The sequence below is a fragment of the Ranitomeya variabilis genome, chromosome 1 (genome assembly GCF_051348905.1).
Source record: "Ranitomeya variabilis isolate aRanVar5 chromosome 1, aRanVar5.hap1, whole genome shotgun sequence".
Classification (NCBI taxonomy): Eukaryota; Metazoa; Chordata; class Amphibia; order Anura; family Dendrobatidae; genus Ranitomeya; species Ranitomeya variabilis.
This window is the reverse complement of record NC_135232.1, coordinates 1,095,010,683-1,095,030,767: the sequence shown is the minus strand read 5'-3', so window position 1 is coordinate 1,095,030,767 and position 20,085 is coordinate 1,095,010,683. Positions and strand designations below refer to the sequence as shown.

The following is a 20,085-nucleotide window of genomic DNA, read 5'->3' as shown; positions in this document are numbered from 1 at the left end:
CTGCCCGACTAATTAATCTCTCTCCGCGCTACACTCCTGCTTCCCCTCTTTGCAAATCCCTTCACTGGCTCCCAATTTCTCAGCGTATCCAGTTTAAATTACTAACACTGACCTACAAAGCCATCCATAATCTTTCTCCTCCGTATATTTCCACGCTAATCTCTCAATATCTTCCCTCGCGTAATCTCCGGTCCTCCCAAGACCTCCTCCTCTCCTCCACGCTTATTCGCTCCTCACCCAATCACATCCAAGACTTCTCCCGAATATCACCCATCCTCTGGAATTCAGTGCCCCAGCACGTCCGGTTATCCACTACTTTTGGATCCTTCAAAAGAAACCTGAAAACCCATCTCTTCAAAGAAGCTTACAGCCTGTAAAGACCACGCGGCCACCTCAACACCATTGGAGTTACTGCAACCCTCGACCTACTGTCTCTTTCCCCATAATCCTGTAGAATGTAAGCCTGCAAGGGCAGGGTCCTCTTCCTTCTGTACCAGTCTGTCATTGTTAGTTTTGTTTACTGTAAGTGATATTTGTATTTTGATGTAACCCCTTCTCATGTACAGCACCATGGAATTAATGGTGCTATATAAATAAATAATAATAATGGCTCCACATGATGCTGCGCACTGCATAATGGGCCCACATTATGCTGCGTACTGTATAATGGCACCACATGATATTGTGTACTGTATAATGGCCCCACATGATGCTGCGTACAGTACAATGGCCTCACATGATGCTGCATACAGTACAATGGCCCCACATGATGCTGCATACAGTACAATGGCCTCACATGATGCTCCATACAGTATATTGGGTCCACATGATACTGCATACTGTATAATGGCCCCACATGATGCTGCGTACAGTATAATGGCCCCACATGATGCTGAGTACTCTATAATGGCCCCACATGATACTGCATATTGTATAATGGCTCCACATGATGCTGCGTTCAGCATAATGGCCCTACATGATCCTGCGCACAGTATAATGGCCCCACATGATGCTGCGTACAGTATAATGGCCCCACATGATGCTGCGTACAGTATAATGGCCCCACATGATGCTGGGTACAGTATAATGGCCCCACATGATGCTGGGTACTGTATAATGGCTCTACATGATGCTGCGTACTGTATAATTGCCTGACATGATGCTGGGTACAGTATAATGGCCCCACATGATGCTGCATACTGTATAATGGCCCCACATGATGCTGGGTACAGTATAATGGCCTCACATGATGCTGCGTACAGTATAATGGCCCCACATGATGCTGCGCACAGTATAATGGCCACACAGTAACCCCTCCCCCATCATTGCCCTCACACCCCCATCATTGCCTTCTCCATTGCCACACACACACCTACACAGACACACCTACAGACACACACACAACCTCTCACCGCTCACTGTGCTCCCTTGCAGCAGCCAGCAGCTTCCTCTCCCACGGCACTGAATGATGTAATCCAGCCATGCCGCACTGCTGACTGCTCATGTCACTGCAGCTCCGGTACGCCACTGATAAATACCTCTCCTGTGCCAGTCAGTGTCAGAGTACGGAGCAATATCTGCTCCGATCCAACACAGCTAGCGATTGCACTAGCAGTTTAAAGCGGCGGTACATTTGGTCTGAGGCCATGCAGGAAAAGGAGGATCCTGGCCAGGACAGTGCGACAGAGTCTCAAAATTGGGACTGTCCCGCTGGATCCGGGACAGTTGGGAATTATGCTTTTAGAGGGTCATCATGCTGCCCTCGCTCATAATTTTTAGAGGTTCATCATGTGACTCTGGATCTTAATTTTTCCAGGGTGTGTATGATACCCTCCTTCATCATTTATACACGATGTGTATGAGACCTACCTCTATAATTTTCTTACATTTACGGGGGTAAATGTTTTTCAAACCTTGCACTTAGTACATGGGCTATACCAGTCTAGGAGTCCCACTCCTTAAAAATGTTTTCTGAGGCCCTTCTCTTCGTGTCTTCCAGGGTGTATTTCAGTTCCTTCTAATCTTGACAACCCTTGCACTTAGTGCATAGGCTTTATGAATCTAAGTCTAGGAGTCTACATGACAATTTCGGGTGTAGCTATATTTCTCCCTCTAGTATGTCTCACCTATTAAGTGGTGGAGAAGGCATTTTTTTTCTCTTTTTAATTTTGCCTTACATTCAAAGTCATTATACAGGAAAGGATGCTTGTTAACATTTTTACCGGTAAAATCCATTTTATCTTTGGTTTTGCTTGAGTTTTACATTGACTTCCATTTTACTCAGTACTCGAGTGAAGCCCATCTGAGTGTCCAACCTGCTCGATTCAAGTAACGAGCACTAAAGCATTTTAGTAATCAATCATCACTAAAACTCACTACACCGTCCCCATCTTAATGTCCCCCATTATGCTGCCCCCTTTCTATACTGGGACTCCTCTTCACACTGTACCCTCACATTGTGTCCCCTCTATAGTGCCCAGTCTCTATACTGTCCCCCTTCATCAGTATACTGTGCCATCACATTGTCCCTCCACACCTGCTACTGTGAGTGGCTTACTCGTTTTGCTTACTCGTTTTGCAATGGCCTGCAGCATTTCCAGACTTCTCTCACAGAAACTGCCAGCAGCGGATCTTGATGATTTGACCAAGTGCATTCATTGAGGCAGAACATTTTTCAGACAACCATTAATAACAAGTGTAATGAGGAACGTAGTTGATTGGATTAAAAAAAACGGGACACAATACAGATTATACACTAGAAACGGAGTTCTGTGGTTCATGGGATTTGACGGCATTGCTCCACACGCCACTGTCATACATACCGCCAAATATTAAACACTCGGTTATTTGTAACGACACTATTGCTACATGGAAAGCAGTAAGGAAAAAACTGAAAATGACATGGAGAGTGTCAAAACACCTGAATCCTTGGGCATTTCCAGCCTTTAAATTGGGAAGGGAAAATAAGCTATTCATAGAATGGTCTAGAAAAGGAATTCAGACATTAGATGATCTATTACATTTACAGGAAGGTCGTTGGCTAACGGGATCTGAGGTGTTAGACAAATATGAGCTACCAGGATTCCATTTGATGCTATATAGTCAATTAAAGCAATTATGTACTAGATTTCTTACAAGATGTAAGGAAGGAGGTTGACTCAGATATATGGGGTGACTTAAGTTACCAAAGACATTAGGGAAATATTGATCTCCTCGATATATGGGACGTTGAGAGATGTATTACGACCATTAGGAGCAGACAAAGTGTTTTGCAAATGGGAAAAATACATACAAGATGAAGAACTTGAGCATAAAATACTACATGGATGGAAATTGGTGAGGGAGCATATCATAAATGAGCAACGGAGGGATAGCCAATTTAGAATAATGCACAAAATAATATGTGGCTTTAATATTCCGCCAACTCCACAAAAATCCTGATAGGCAGATGAGCTGCCCCAAATGTAACACATCCAAAACAGATATGGAGCATGGCATATGGTCGCGTATTAAGACACAAGAGCTTTGGACCATGGTTCAAGATATGCAGATGTGTGGATCTGGGTGGACTCTAACCCGCTGTGCTGGTTGTTTCATTATACGACAGGCAAAACAAGAGGGGGACAATTACATGACTTGTTCCACACTATTACATTGGTAACAAAACGTTAATTTTACAATACTGGTTGGCCAGTACACTTCCAGGGATAAAGGAGATTAAAGCAGGACTAAGGTCTGTCCTATATTTAGAAAAAAGAGAAGCAGAGAGGAATAAAGATAAGATGACGAAAAGATTTAAAAAAAAAAAAATGGAGAGTGTTCATGGAATCGTTATTGTCTACTGGGGAAATTCAGGAGATAATGATAATTTTGTTAACTCAGATTGGTATTCGTTACAAGACTTAATGGTAGTTTGGGTAAATTAAAATTTGTCACATGATAATTGCATCAGATGTTGTATGTTCAGGATTTGATTGTCGGGTTACAATCATTGAAGCTGGATAGATGTGGACATTAGGGGACATGTTAATAGTATTTGTGTTACAAAGATTAACGATTGTTTTGTTTTTTTTGTGTAACAATCTAAAACAACATTTGCAGTATGTATTTTGCTTATTTGTTTAAAAAAAATAAAACAAAAATGATGTTTTTTTAAAAAAATAAAACAAATAAGTGATGGGCAGACCCCTGGATGTTCGGGTTCATCAGGTCTAGCCAAACATTAAGAAAAAGTTTGGTTTGGTTTGTCCGCTTTAGCTTTGCTGGTTATCAAAAATGTGGGGAACCTCACGCCTTTTTTGAAATTATTTATTTAAATAATTGAAAAAAAACAAAAAAAAAACAGTGTGTGAACTCCTCTATTTTTGATAAGCAGCAAAGGTAAAGGTCACAGCTATGGGCTGCAGCCTGCAGCTGTCAATTTTGCCTTCGCTGGTTATCAAAAATAGAGGCGACTGCAAATCCCTTTTTTTCAACACACTTTGCGCTGGCCAATCACGGCCATGCCAACACCTGACATGACTGTGATTGAGCCGGAAATGCCCACACAGTAAGGCCTGTTTCACACGTCAGTGGCTCCGGTACGTGTGGTGACAGTTTCCTCATGTACTGGAGACACTGACATACGTAGACACATTAAAATCAATGTCTCTGCAGATGTCAGTGATTTTTCGCGGACCGTGTGTCCGTGTGCAAAACATGGAGACATGTCCACGTTTCTCCGGCAGCACGGTCCCTATGGGAGGTGGAGCCGCATATTCATCCCTGTAATGAGTGGTACCACGTGACCGCTCACACAGGACAAGCTGCTGGCGCTGAGAGGAGACATCGCGGGAGCTGGGTGAGTATTTTAATGCAAATGGGCGGGCGCACAGGGGGTGGGAGGTGACCCCAAACTTTATTCTTAACAAAAAAAAAAATAACCCTTGATTTTTCATTCCTTCTCTCCAGCGAATGCTGCTGGGGAGAAGGAATGAATGCCAGCTTTAGCACCAAAAGCAGGGGACAGCGCTTAACTCTAGCGCTGTCTCCTGCACGGTCCGTGTGGTCCTCAGTCGGCACACGGGCAGCACATGGCTGCCGCACGTGTGCCACATTGATGTGCCACGTGAGCACACGGACATGGATAACTCCGGTACCGATTTCTCCGGTACCGGAATTATCTGGACGTGTGAGACTGGCCTAAAGCTTAGCTTGTTAATTGGCTGCGCTGCAGTCTTTCAACAAGCTTTGTTCAGGCTGCTGAACCCAAACAGTTACATGGACTTCTTGGAGAAATCCTTATTTGGGGTCCGTGCATGGACACTAGGTGTTCGGTACGGACCCCGAACTTTACCATTCATATTCGCCCATCACTATTAATAATCTCACTGATAGCACCCAAGTCTGTAAGTGCCGGGACTTCTGCGATCATACTTGATGCTGAATAAAACAAAAGAAAAAAGATCTTTTGAAAATTTGTTTCCATCTTTTTCAGAACAGCAGATGATGCGCCGGAGTAAGCACAGGCTTCAGAGTCCCGACATGATAACGTTATTGTGCTGCGACAAGACTCTGATTTCCTTTGCATGCGATGACGGCGCGCTGATCTGCCCGCGCTTTACCAGAGGACTTCCCAGGATCCTGGATTAGGTAAGTGGTGGTGGGACTGTGGTGGCATCATAAAGTATGGGGGCCCCTCATACAGTGTGTGGGCTACTGTAGGGGGCCCTTACACAGCATGGAATCTAATGCAGCATGGGTAATAATGTGGGGGGCCATTATAAAATGTGGGAGCTAATATGGGGCCATTATACAGCGTGGGAGCTAATGCAGGGGCCATTATACAGTTTGGAACCTACCTTGGAGGCCATCATACGATGTGGAGACTTCTGTGGTCACCATTATACAGTGTGGGAGCTAATGTAGGGCTATACAGTTTGAAGGCTATTGTGGGGGCCATCGTACAGTGTGGGAGTTACTGTGAGGGCCATCATACACCGTGGGGGCCTTTATACAGTGTGGGATCTACTGTGGGGGACCATCATAAACTGTGGGGACTACTTTTGGGGCTATTATACAGTGTGGGAGGTAATCTGGTGGCCATTACACAGTGTGGGGGGCTATTGGAGGGCCATTAAAGAGTTTGGAGAGTACAGTGAGGGCACAAAGGAGACATTTTGCTATGTAAGGGGCACAGTGGTGGCATTGCTATCTGGGGCAGTAAGAGGAGGATTGTTTTTGTACCAAAGAGCAGGTGCATTTCATAGAGACACATACGGCAGCAGAGCCTCAGTGTTGGGGTATCAGAAGGATGACGAGTTGGTGCAGATTGGGAATATATGGGAACAGTGCTGGAAATGTGCAAAGTGAAGTTCGGACTGGCCAGCAGATCTTCTAATCCGAGTATGACCTCAGCCATGTCATACTTGGATCGGGAGAGCTGCCGGACAGTTCAAGCCATGCATCTGATCTACGTGATTTATATGGCTGTGTGACTCTTCCTGTAGAATAGGCCATTAACATGAAATTGTTGGGGGTCCAACACCTAACACCAGCACTAATCACCTGATATCTGCTCAGTTAGATGGCAGACGAATTGCAGCACCTAGCAGCGGCTACTAAACCATGTGCGGCGCTGTGGGGCTCGGTGTTCAGAGCTGATCAGTAGGGGTGCCGGACTCATTAATTGCTTAGTCCTAGACATCCCCTTTAAGTCAAGAGGACATTTAAGGAGTTAATCAGACTCACCTGTACTGGAAAGTCATGTTGGTAATTTTGATTTTGATCTCTTCGCCGTGTCGGTGTTCTCCGGTCATCTCGAAGAGCTTGTTCGCCATGCGTTCGTAAACTTTGGCATTCCTCTTAGTTTGCTTGAGCTCCTCGAAGAATTCCTCCCAGACCAACATGAGACCCCTCATTTCGGCATCGGTCCAGTTCCTGGCCCTCCTGTGCTTCTCGCTCTGAGAGGAGAGCAGGTAACTGGGCACCTCGGCTGCAGCCATTGCTCAATGCAGCAGATGAAAGGGCTTTTAAAAGAGACAAGCCCCCTTGCTCCACTACCACCCCCACCTCTCTACACCCCCCACAACTTAGGGATGAGATTTAAGTTGCGGTCCCCTTTGCAGAGCAGGCCCGATGCAATGGTGGACAGGCTGGAGCATTTGAATGACAAGAAAACATATGAAACCCTTTTGCAACAGATTGAAGTCTGAGAGCATAAAATGGGGCCTACAGCTGACAGGCTGGAATTTAGTTAAAAGCTTTTAAACAGGAAAACGTCAGCTTGATGTCACGTTCCCATAGCAACAGAGCAACTGCATAAGCTACAACAACAAAAACCTTTTAACTGAAAGCCAAATAATCAGGACAAAGTTGACAGGCCTTCAATATTAAAGCTTTTAAACACTTTAAAAAAATGGTGCAGCGGCGATAAAAGATCCGCACGTCTGTGGGGTCACGCTTTCTACGAGAAGCTTTTAAGTTGTTCTTTATGGCTTTTTTTTTTCCTTTCAAAGACACAGAAAGAAAAAGAGAACAAACACACAAAGCGAGCTCTCCGGTTAGAATGTAAATTAAAGACGACCACAATTCAGGGACGTGCCGGCCGCCGAATATCTTCTGGAGGGTCGATGGATGGATGAATGAATGGAGGGTGGGCAGGGTGATTTATTTATGGGGGTCAAGGAAGATGGCGACGACTGCAGTCAGTATAATGGTGGTTACTACTGTGTAAGGGAAGACGTCTACGGAGGTGGTGGTAATACATCATAAAATCACAAACAGGGACGTTGGGTCCAAAACCGGTTAATAGTTGATACTATAGGTTCGGCTCTTTTTTATAGAACAAAAAGATGACCCATAATGACGGTGTTGGTAGTCATGGGGGGCTTCCTGCAAAAGAACTTATAGGGGTCACTGAGACTAGAGATGTGCACTCCGAATTAACTGCAAAGGTGTCCAAGATTTTCCTGACCTTTTCTGGATGGATAATGGGTGGGCAAGGTGATTTATCTATAGGGGTCCAGGAAGATGCCGTCAGAATAATGGTGGTTACTCTTATTACCCAGCGTAAGGGAAGACATCTACGTCCACTGAGGTGGTGATAATACATGATCAAATCACAAACGGACATTTTGTCCTGCTCCACGGATCTAAAAGAGGGAAGAATAGTTGATATCTTACTATCTGCTAGTTTACCCAACAGAAAAAAACAATTAATTGCCAAGGTGGGCGAGCTTTGACTGACCTTTTATGGATGGATGGGAGGTGGGCAGGGTGATTTATCCATGGGGTCCAGGAAGATGGAGACAACCATGACAAGACTGGATGATGATGACTGAAGTCAGTATAATGGAGGTTACTTCTATGTCACCCGGCGTAAGGGAAGACATCTACGTCCACTGAGGAGGCTTTAATACCTCAAAGTTGCAATTGGGGACATTTGGGGAAAACAACGAAGAATAGTTGATACTATAGGATCGGCTCGTTCTCCTTGTACAAAAAATGCCCCATAACAAATTTAGTAGTCATGGGGCGCTTCCTGTAAAAGAACTTATAGGGGTCACTGAGACTAGAGGGGTGCCCTCAAAATTAACTGCAAAGGAGTCCGAGATTTTACTGACGTTTTCTGGTTGGATGTTAGGTGGGCAGGGTGATTTATCTATGGGGATCCAGGAAGATGGCGACAACCATGACAGGACTGGATGGTGATGACTGTAGTCAGTATAATGGAGGTTACCGCTATGTTACCCGGCATAAGGGAAGACATCCTCGTCCACTGAGGTGGTGGTGATACCTGATCAAATCACAAACGGGGACATTTGGTCCTGCTCTATAGATCCAAAAGAGGGAAGAATAGTTGATATCTTAGGATCGCCTAGTTTACCCAGAACAAAAAAATACCCATAACAGTGTTGGTAGTCGTTAGGCTACGTTCACATTTGCGTTGCGTCGGGCGCAGCCGCGGCGACGCATGCGTCATGCGCCCCTATATTTAACATGGGGGGCGCATGGACATGCGTTGTCTAGCGTTTTGTGACACATGCGTCATTTTTGGCGCAACTGTCGGCGCAGACAACGCTGCATGATGCAGTTTTTTGGCGTTGCGCATTGCGTTGCGTCGCCGACGCTGCGCACAACGCAAATGTGAACGTAGCCTTAGTGAGGGGCTAGAGCTTATGGGGGCCACTGAGAATAGAGGGGTGCGTGCACTCCGAATTAACTGCAAAGGTGGCCGCGTTTTTATTGCCTTTTTTATTTTATAGAAGGCAAAGTTTTGTGCCAAAAATGAGGATTAAATTCCATATCTGATCTTAGGATCTGAAAAGTAAGTATGAAAGGACTGCTTTTGAAATTGTGGGCCTCTAAGAACTGGCGTTGCTATGGTTGGAGATCCGGGTCAGTGTATATATATCGTGTTCCTGATTTTTGGCCACATAAGCATCATTTTGATTTATCGGGTCTGTAAGTCGTCAGGACCCTGGGCACAAAGCAATGACGTCACTGCATTGTGAAGAGGACGTGGTCACTTGTGTTAGAACAGTGTATACTTTAGTTTCTCCTTCGCCTCACTGGGGGACACAGACCGTCAATGATTGGCTCGGAGAAAAGGATTTTACGGTGAGTACACATAAATCCCTTTTTTCTCTTGCTGCAGGCGGCATCATTACTTTTTATTATTACTGGGTTAGAGGGGCTAAATGCTTGCCTTACTCAACACTGGCATGCCCTCTGAGCACTTCCAACCTGATTTGCATGTAGATTTCATTTGAGATTTATCATGACCGACACCTGATTTCAACAAAAATTGTATCATTTTCATTAGGGAACAAGCGCTTTTATAGCTTCCTCATGTGAGAATGTGCCAGTAGGTTCCCTTTAAGTACTATGTGTCTATGGAGCAAGCTGCTGTGCTTTGCCATTTCTGACACATTTCTATCAAAACCAGCAGTAATTTTTTTGCCAATTTGTGCCACATCTGTTCTTCTGTGCAATTGGACCAGATGGGCTAGCCTCTATTCCCCATGTGCATCAATGCCTTGGCCTGGTGACCAATTCACCAGTTGTCCTTTCTTAGGGAAGAGTAAGATGGCTGTATAACTTGGATGAGGATTGCACCGCAGTGCTCGGACTGGCCATCGGCTCTCCCGTCCTAAACTACAAGCTATCACGCTCACCTTGGGAGAGCCGCCGAGCATTGCCTTGCGCTCTTCGGCCGAGTTATATAGCTGTCTGACTCTTCCCTTAGACCACTTTGAGAGAATACTAACCTACACAAACCATGCAAACTTCCAAGAGCGTTTTTGAGATGCTGTCCGTAAGGTGTTGTGAAAATCTCAGAATCTTTTGCTTGCCAATTTTTCCGGAAATAATCAATGTGCAGAGCTAGAACACCTCAGATTTTTACACTGTGTAGTGACTGGCGACTGTTCACTCACCAGACCTAGTGATTAATATGGGTGCCAAGTGTCTGTTTCCTGAGGTTCCGGTATCTACAGTAGCTTGCAGAAGTATTTACGCCCTTGACATTTTCCGTGTTTTGCTACCTCGCAACCTGGAAATTCACTTTTTTTTTTTTTTTTTAGGGTTTTTATCGGTTCATGTAAAGAACATGTCTAAAACTGTGAACATGTGGTTTTCTTGTTATTGTGACGCAAACAACAAATAGGACAAAATAACTGAAAACTTCAGTGTTTGCATAACTATTCACCCCACTAAAGTCAGTACTTTGTAGAGCCTCCTTTTGAGGCAATTACAGCTGCAAGTCACTTTGGATAAGTCTCTAAGAGCTTTCCACTGGGACTTTTGCCAAATCCTCAAGGCAAAACTGCTCCAGCTCCAAGTTAGATGGTTTCCTCTGGTGAACAGTAATCTTCAAGTGTGATCACAGATTCTGAGTTGGAATAAGGTCTGGGGTGTGACTAGACTACGCCAAAACATTTACACTTTATTCCTTAAACCACTTGAGTGTTGCTTTAGCAGTATGCTTTGGGTCATTGTCTTATTTGAAGGGGAACCTCTGTCCCAGTCTCAAATCACTGACAAACAGGTTTTGCTCAAGAATATCCCTGTATTTCGCACCATCCATGTTCCCCTCCACTTGGACCATTTTCCCTGTCCCTACTACTGAAAAACATCCCCATAGCATGGTGCTCCCACCACGTTTCACTGTGAGTATGGTGTTCTTGGGGTGATGAGCTGTGATGGTTTGGCGCCAGACATAACGTTTACCTTGGTGGGCAAAAAAGTTTTGGTCTCATTTGACCACAGCACCTTCCTCCATACATTTGGTGAGTCTCCCGCATGACCTTTCGTAAACGCAAATCAAGTCTTACATTCTCTGATTAATCTCCTCCTTGCCCGGGCTGAGAGTTTTTGTGGGAAGCTCTCTTGTGGCAGGTTTGTTGTGGTACCATGTCCTTTCCATTTGATAATAATGGATTTGATGGTGCTCCAGGAGATCATCAGAGATTGGGATTTTTTTTAGAACCCAACCATGACTTGTAACAACTTTATCCCTGACCTGTCTGGAGATCTCCTAGGTCCTCATGGTGTTGTTTGGTTAGTGGTGCTTCTTGTTAATGGTGTTGTAGCCTCTGTGGTCTCTCAGAAAAGGTAAAGTGTAGATACTGACTGGCATGTGACACATAAATTACACATTGGCGGACTTCATTTCACTAAGCATGAGACTCTTATGGAGGTAATTGCTTGCACCAGGAATTTTTGGGGGCATCGTAGCAAAAAGGATCTGTTTGGTTAATATAGGCAACTTTTTATTATGCTTTAATTTTGATAAATTTCCATTATTGGAGGCTTTAAAGAGAATCTTTCAGTAGGCAAAACCTTCTTTAGTCTATATGGGTATGCAGGTCATAGGAAGTTGAATAAAACCTTGATATCTAGAATCTGACATCATATTCCAGAGAAATCCACGTTTTTCTTATATTAAAATGAGCTGTTAAGCTCTCTGGACCGGACATAGATCTCCCAAGAATCTGCCTCCAGAGCTTATTATAAAAGACAGGAGGAGTTACCAGTATGAGACATGTGGCTCAGGAAAGCTGTCAGTCATATGTATCTTTGGTAAAGTCCCCCTTTCATAAGCTCTGGAGGCAGATCCTCGAGGAGATCTATGCCCCGTGCATAGATCTTAACAGCTCATTTACATATAAGAAAAACGTGGATTTCTCTGGAATAAGATGTCAGATCACAGCTATCAAGGTGTCATTTTACTCAACTTCCTATGACCTGCATGCCCATATAGACGACTAAAGAAGGTTTTGCCTACTGAAAGTTTCTCTTTAAAGCTTACAATTATTGAAATAAAAAGGTTGCCTATATTAACCAATCAGATTCCAGATCATTTCTCACAGGCCTTTTGGAAAATAAAACTTGCTCGGTTTCCTTGCACTAGCTTTAATACATTCCCCCGATTATCACAGCCTTCTTCTCAGTCCATTGACGACACACAACTTACAATCTTCCTCATTTGTTGTTAGCTGGGGCTCGAAACAAGTCTGTGTGGTTTGGAGAAGCAGTGTGTAGTATAGCAGTCAGAAACATAAAGACATTCGACGGTTCAATAATTCTTTAATTCAAGTGTGCAATATAACCAGCAATCTTTAATTTAAACATACATCTGAATATATTCTCTGTTATACTGTGAAAACAAACAAGGTTTGGACTCCGGAGATTTCCCATCATGGTCCAGGAGAGATTACAAAGTGGTCTGCTCCATGAAACGCTGGAAGTACATCAGGCGAGATGAGAAAATGGGAATGAATGGGCCCGGACGACATGCAGGAACCTGGATGAGCAGATGCAGGCAGCATGGAGGACTGGATACAGCAGCTCCTAGTAATACTCGCCCGCTTACACAGTGGTGCAGCCTCCCCTGTGCGGCAGTAGGTGCTACTATATTAGGTGGGTCGTGGTAGGTCTGACTTATCTCAAGTCATCAGAAAAAGTTACAGATCTCATCTTCTCTGCTTGTGTCCCCATGACAACACTTCCTGCTCTTGTGTTCTACCAATTTAGGGTTTTCAAAGGCACAATGGGCTCCATTGTTAATCATTGAGATCATTTTATTTTTATTTCCTTAGCTTGAAACCGACCTGAAAGCTGCATTCTGATTGGTTAAAGGAGCTGGAGTGCCAATGACAAACGCCAAACTGTCACAGTACAGAAGCAGGAAGTGTTGTCATGGGCTCACAGGAATAAGAGGTTTCTTGATATTTAAGACAGAAGAGTTTGGAACTAATACGGTCTGAAATAATGAAAAAAAAAGTATCAAGAAAAAAATTGATATTTCTAAAGATTGCAGATGGACCCCAATAGCTTATAGAATAAAGGTTCATAGGGTGTCAATGGGGTGTACATAAAAAAAAACAAAACAATACATGGGGCCATTGTTTCCACAAAAATCTGTGAAGTGGGCACATGAGACCGAACAGGGTTGCAGGATATGGACCCCCAGTAAATGTCTTGAACTAAACTTAAATCCAAGTTCAGTTCTGTAAAACTGCACGGTGGTTTAGGTCTTCCATCACTGCCCATCATCTGAACATTAAAACGAGACTCAAATGAATTTTTATCCTAAATAGATTAAAGATCTGCGTTAAAATTATTAATAGTAATACCCAGAAAAAAATGAATTAAAAGACAAAATACTGTTTACCTGCAGTTACCACTAGAGGGAGCTTACTGCATACTGGTATATACTGCACTCAATAATAAATCCTGAGCTCCCTCTAGTGGTGGCTGTAGGTAGCTCACCTCTCATCTTTTATAAGGAACCTGTCAGAAAAAAAAAATATTTATACGAGTTCATAGAAGGGACTGACTTCTTGATGGACATGCTGCTCTGTAAACACCTCTGCACAAGTTTAAAATGTTTATTTGCAGATTACCACTATGGCTGCCGTTAAATACCAATATTTTTTTTTCTTTATGGTGATAGGTTTCCTTTAAATCTACATCTCATCCATTAGTAAAGGAATGCAAACCAGTTTTTAGGCAAAAGCATCACAGGTTGTTTTATTAGATGTTCAAAAATTGGGAAGCAATAGTTTTACCTGGTTAATGAGCTTAGACGCTTACGGCTTAGGCAGTACCTTGATTTTCTGTAACAAGAGTTTTTAAAAGGAAGGTATCATGTATATTATTTTTATTAATTAGAACCAAATACTGATAAATATATATATATATTAATCATTTTTTAATTTTCTGATGATTGATTTAGTTTTTTTAATTCTATTACTGTACATAACTTTGGGGGCAGCTATACAATGCACCAACAGATCTGCTTTATGGCAGCTGCATAGGCTCGAGGTAATGGACTTGGATCGGTCAGAGCTCCTGATGGCCCTTTCTGCTCCTCACTCCCTTCTCTCAGTGTTAGAGATAGGTAGGGAGAGATGTATGTCTTCATAACAACAATACATATACATTTGTATAGGCTTTCATAATGAAATCAAGCACAGCTTCTATCCTGCACTTAATTTCCTCCTTTTCTATAGCCGGATTTCTATATACAGGATAGAAGCTGTGCTCGAGCCCATCATGAAAGTCTGATACAAATGTGTAAATATTGTTGTTCTGAAGACAATAGCTTCCTGGACACACTCCCGTCCAGCCCTTATTACTGGGAGAGACACTCCCACAAGAGAAAAAAACGGAAACGTGAATTAGTCAGCTGAATGCATACTAGAGGGTCAGAAAATAAATGAAGGAACAAAGTGGTTACCTTTAGTGAATAAAATTACACTAACATATGTAAAAATATTTTTTCCCCCCAGATCATTAGCCTTTAAGAATGGCATGAGATGGGCGTCTTTCCGCCGACAGCTCTCACGCCCAACTCCCGCATACACACGAACACTTGGCTGAGAGGAGCATTCATGTGTTTTCATTTGGCGAGGGCAAGAAAAACACAAACAGGGAGATTTAACAACGGCTTGATAAAAAAAAACAAAAAACAGCACATTGAAATTTCAAGGGCCTCATCCTTACCGTTCACATCATCATTTTTTGGGGGGACAGTCTATAGCGTGCCCCCAGCTCAGATACTCGAAATGGCACCAGCTTCGGGCAACGTTCATGTAATATGTATGAAGACCATTAGTATACAGAGTGAAAACTGCCCAGATTTCAGGATTTAAAAAAAAATAATAATGAAAATTAAAGAAAAAAAAATTGTAAAAATGTTTCCCATAAAAACATGACTTTAACAAGTAATTTTTCACTTTAACTAGCGATTTTCATTACTCTACAGAGGAAAAAATCAGGAGCGAATACTATTTAAAATGTCTGAAAAATTTCAACATGAAAAATATGGGTGATTTGAAGAAAATTTCCATGTAATCTACTCAATGCCATGAACATTGATCTTATAGGGACTTACAAAAGAAAAAAGAAATAACATAAAAACAAACATGTGGTTTCTACTTGTCAGGTGGTGTTTTGGGCATTATTGAAGGGTATCCATACTTTTTCAAACTATTTTATTTTACTCCGGTGATTCTGATATAAAGATGAAGCCAAAGGCTGGGAAATAGCTTGTTGTTGTTGTTTCTGCATTCCGCACCTATGTTTCCATGGTAACAGACTACAAACAAACCCTGTGTAGTCAGATTTTGCAGTCACGTGTCTCTTTCTTCCAAATGGAAGGGGGCAAAACAATTCATATTAACCCAAGATTCTTAAAATAAAATTACTATACCCCAATACTTCGATAGATTTCCCCTGTAGGGGACAGCACAATCTTCACAATTTACTACAATACATGATCAGCGTTCATCCATATAATAAAACACGTCACCCTTAATGTATCCAGACCTGTGACTTATGGGATGGTGAAATCTCATGTTTGGGCCCAGAATGACGAGAAAGTAGACGACGGTAGCGGCGAGACAATCGTGATGTAGCAGAGCGGCTTTGTAATTGCAGCGGCAGGTTTTACAATTATACATATCTTACATGATACAGAAATAGAAGTTAAAACCATTTATAACCAAATTAAGTGAAAGAAAAATCAAGAAATTACGGCAATGCCCGTTACACACAGATGCCCCGACAACTGCGGGTTAGAGTCCAGGAAAGCAACACAACCCCCCAAGTCATACAATACTTCCCTGCTACTTCTCTCGGTATAAGGGGGCAAATAATTCACAGCCTTCTGTCAAAAAAATAGCCTAAAACAAGTCTGTGCAACATAGAGGCAGACTATTGTACAGCAGACGGAACATCTTGTGACCTTAAAATATTATTAATGGTGCTGGACACAAGTTTTCAATACTCTGTGTGTTTGGGGTTATAGCGGAGGAGTTTGGCGTTATTGACGTCGCTCTCCGTTAATACTAGTCACAAATGGCGGCCACGTCAGGGTGACGGCGCAGCGCTACGTGCCAGCGTCGCTCCACAAAGTATCACTACCGGATCCCAGGAGGAGGTGGAGGAGTGCGGCGCTGACGGACCGGAGAGTATCGTTTAGTGGTGCAGGTTTGTGTTGTCAGACTCCCGGGAGTAAAACGCGTCGATGAACAGGACATTTACATTCACTGTATTAAAGAAAGAGAAATCTAGTTGCGATCAGAACATATTTACAAGAAGCGACATTCAGAGCGGAGTGCGAGCCGGGGTGGGTGAGAACGTCCGGGGCCTCGGAGGAGAGCTCTTCGGTAGCAGGTAGGTGCAGGGCATTCCCTTGTCTGGCCAACACCAGCCTCACCCATAAAAAGTGCCTAGAAAACGGTGACCTTGTGCACATTCTGCAAGCACATCAACAGACTGTGATAGGGGCTCCCGGGGGCCGCCACCAGCTCAAACACCGACTGAAAGGCTCTGCGGTCCAGTTCTTCATCGATCTGATGCTTGTAAAAGTCTATGGCCACTAAGCAGAACAGGTTGATGTCCACGGGCTCCGATTTGCCCATTCTGCTGATCACATGCGGCAAACTGCAGGAACGGTTAAGGTGAACACATGCAATGAGCTGGAGACGTTAACGATTCTTACCTGATGCTTAAAGGGCCGTCCGATTAAAGCCATATATCACCTATGTACAGGACTGCTGGGAAACGCACCGCTCTTCAGAATGGGGCACGTTTCTCCCGTTAGGATGTGTAAGCTGCGCTCCATTCACTCACTATGCGGCTGCTGACCGCTGCGCTTTTTCCGGCAGCTGCATAGAGAATGAATGGGCAGTCGGGCGTCTGATCACTTGCACCATTTTCTAATGGGGATGAAAAATCCTGATTGGTGCGGCTCCCAGTGGCGTGCCACCCACCCACCAGCAAGTCCTCATCTATCCTTGTGTTTGTGATTGGACATCGACAAAGGTCCTGACCCTCCAGATGCTCAATAGGAGAGGTCTGGCCACCCTTATGTGCAGGACAGGGTTACTCATAGGATTTACAAGTTTATCAGATTTTTCGACGGTCCATGGCTGCCCCCTCTCCTCTGCAGGAGCTGCATGTGTCCAGCGCATGTGCAAATATTCCGCTATCAGGATCTGCGCATGCGCCGAATTTGTACATTTTTTTATTTAGCATGTGCAGAGAAGAGGGTGCAGCCAGGGAAGGCAGAGAAAGTGGTGATGTGGCTAAAACATCCTACTCTTTTTGGACGTGGGTATGTATACGAATTTAAAAAAACTGACCGTCACATCCAAACATAGACTAAGTGTGAACAGGTGCTGAACCTAGAGTCACCAACTCACATACAATCCAATAAATAAGGCAGCACACTGTAGTGCCAAAACTTGCAAACATGAAATATGAAAATTGAATTGCATTACTGCACTAGAAATATGAAAAATTGCGAAAATTTAGCGCATAAATTGGCCAATTCATGTGTACCTGGAAGCCACGATAAGGCATTTCTCGTTTCCAGGACCTAACAATGCATTTCCTCACTTAGAATAAAGTCTTCATCTGGATGGGAACATAAATCCTCTGTTAGGCTAACATCTATATCTCTGTGGAGTGGTAGTGCTCCTGCTGTGATTAAAAACACCTGTGGCTATAAGGCCTTTTAGCTTCAGGTGTTTTTAATCACAGCAGGACCACTACCCCTCCACAGAGAGAGAGATTTTAGTCTAAAAGAGGACTCACATTAGGTTCCTATTCAGATGAAGACAATTTTCAGAGAGGAAAGTCATTGCTAGGTCCTGGTAAACGAGAAATGCCTTATCGTGGTATGCAGGTACACATGAATTGGCCAATTTATGAGATAAACTTTCTCAATTTTTCATATTTCTAGTGCGTTAATGCAATTCAATTTTCATATTTCACGTTTCCAAGTTTTGGCGCTACAGTGTGCTGCCTTATTTATTTGATTTGGTATGTATACAGAGGCCGCACATGGGGGTAAAATGTGAGGAGCTCTATAGATTAATGTCCGATCATAAACCCTGTAGTGTTCCTGGGTCCCCCAATGAACAATATGGTTCTTGTGTCCTCCAACGAAGCACCAGAGAAGTAATTTATACAAATGCCAACCCCTTCAACATTCAAGACTACCAGATAAGAAAAGGCACCGTAAAAAAAAAAAGAAGGAAGTACAAAGCCCTTGTTCTAGTACCGCACAAGAGATGTGTGTGTGGGGTACTGGTGGGGTCGGGGTGGGTACCCAATATCTAACACTAAAAATTAGCTACACAAATACTATTCTTCTGGAGGACATGGCCGATGTCGGTTATTGCTTTCATTAGAAACAGTGCAATACTTTTTTTCTCCTGTGGAGGCACTATAGGCAAATACATTACTTCATCTATAGATCATTGCAGATCGCTGAGGATTGTCACCGTCTATATGTGATTAACTGAATGATGGTGACCCTAATAATTATAAGGGGGGCTCAATCCCTGTGATAGTATAAGAGGGGGATGTTTCTATAAGGTGAAGGCTATTATCAGTGTAAAATAATTACTAAGTGATGGAAATGAAATGTCACCTATTATCTAACCATGTGAATGGGGATAAAGTATCAGGGAACATTCCTAAGGCCCCATACATACAGTGAGCGTATGGAGGACGCAGCAGGATAAGGGCATTAAGGATACATTGCCGAGATCCACTTGCTGGTTGACGCACTGACGAAGAAGCAGGAGAGGCTCCACATTGCCATGGCCACCGGCGTCCTCTGGGTGAAGTTCGAGAGGGACAACATGACCCAGTCACGCACCATAGAAGACTGTCCCGTGGCGTGTAATGTCTGAAACACCTGCGGAGAAGACGCAGATCATCAGATGAGCAGCGACATTGACGAAAACATCATCCCCGTCATAATCAGTGTACACCGAATACACAGATGGCTTATAGGGAGTGCCATAAATGTCTGACCAGTGGCCGTGCCGTTCTCGCAGGTGAGGTAGGCGGTGGTGGACATACCCGGGCACAAGGTGCTTGTTCGGCCAATTCCATAAACTTGCAAGAAAAAACAACAACCCGCTGCATATCCCACTACCTCTCGTTCCATCCTTCCCCTTCCTATGGATATGCCATAGATGTAGAAGATGGGTTAAATCCCTTTATTGTGGAACGGTCACTACATTTCCATAATACAAACTGCTTATATTATTAAACAGATCTCTTAAACCTGATGAAACTGGTGTACTTGGTCTGAAAATGCATTTCAGAATGGCTGTATAATCCAGAAATAAAAAGGAGGAGACCAGCTAGGGCTGAAGTAATAAAATCCTCATTATAAATATTAGGTAAGGGACCTTTCGAAAATAGTTATGCGACCATGTTCCTTTTCTCCGAAGAAAAAAAAAAAAAATAGTTATGCATCAAGTAATACATGGATTATCAAAGTAAGCACACCAGCCTCTTCAGGACAAAGCTATTTAGAGAGGTTGTTTAGGGACAACATGCTGATTTGGTGTGTTTCTCATTATTGGGACAAACTGCCACAATGGGGGATTTTTTCCCCACAACATTTAACTTCTATCCCAGTTACATTGTTGAGCGGATGTCAGCCGCCCGCCCGATGCTCCATTCATGGTCTATGGAGCTGACAGTCCAGTGCAGTCTCAGCAGCCCCACAGAGAATGAACACAGCAGCAGCTATGGTCGCGGTATTTTAATGGGGACCATAGAGCCCCA

General features: G+C 43.5%; 2 protein-coding genes across 4 annotated transcripts in view; both read right to left on the bottom strand.

The window, feature by feature from the left end:
- The window catches only part of MSANTD1 (Myb/SANT DNA binding domain containing 1), a 31,311-nt gene extending 24,097 nt beyond the window's left edge, over nucleotides 1–7,214 (bottom strand). The window contains exon 1 of the mRNA XM_077279071.1: nucleotides 6,730–7,214. Within this exon, the coding sequence (XP_077135186.1) occupies nucleotides 6,730–6,983 (254 nt within the window). The 5' untranslated portion in view covers nucleotides 6,984–7,214. The remainder of the gene's footprint in view (nucleotides 1–6,729) is intronic.
- Nucleotides 7,215–12,582: 5,368 nt separating this feature from the next.
- The window catches only part of HTT (huntingtin), a 192,780-nt gene continuing 185,277 nt past the window's right edge, over nucleotides 12,583–20,085 (bottom strand). For all 3 annotated transcript variants that reach the window (XM_077280055.1, XM_077280053.1, XM_077280056.1), the window contains 2 exons: nucleotides 19,041–19,201; nucleotides 12,583–16,935 (listed from right to left, as the gene is read on the bottom strand). In XM_077280055.1, coding sequence (XP_077136170.1) covers nucleotides 16,722–16,935; nucleotides 19,041–19,201 — 375 coding nt within the window. In that variant the 3' untranslated portion in view covers nucleotides 12,583–16,721. The remainder of the gene's footprint in view (nucleotides 16,936–19,040; nucleotides 19,202–20,085) is intronic.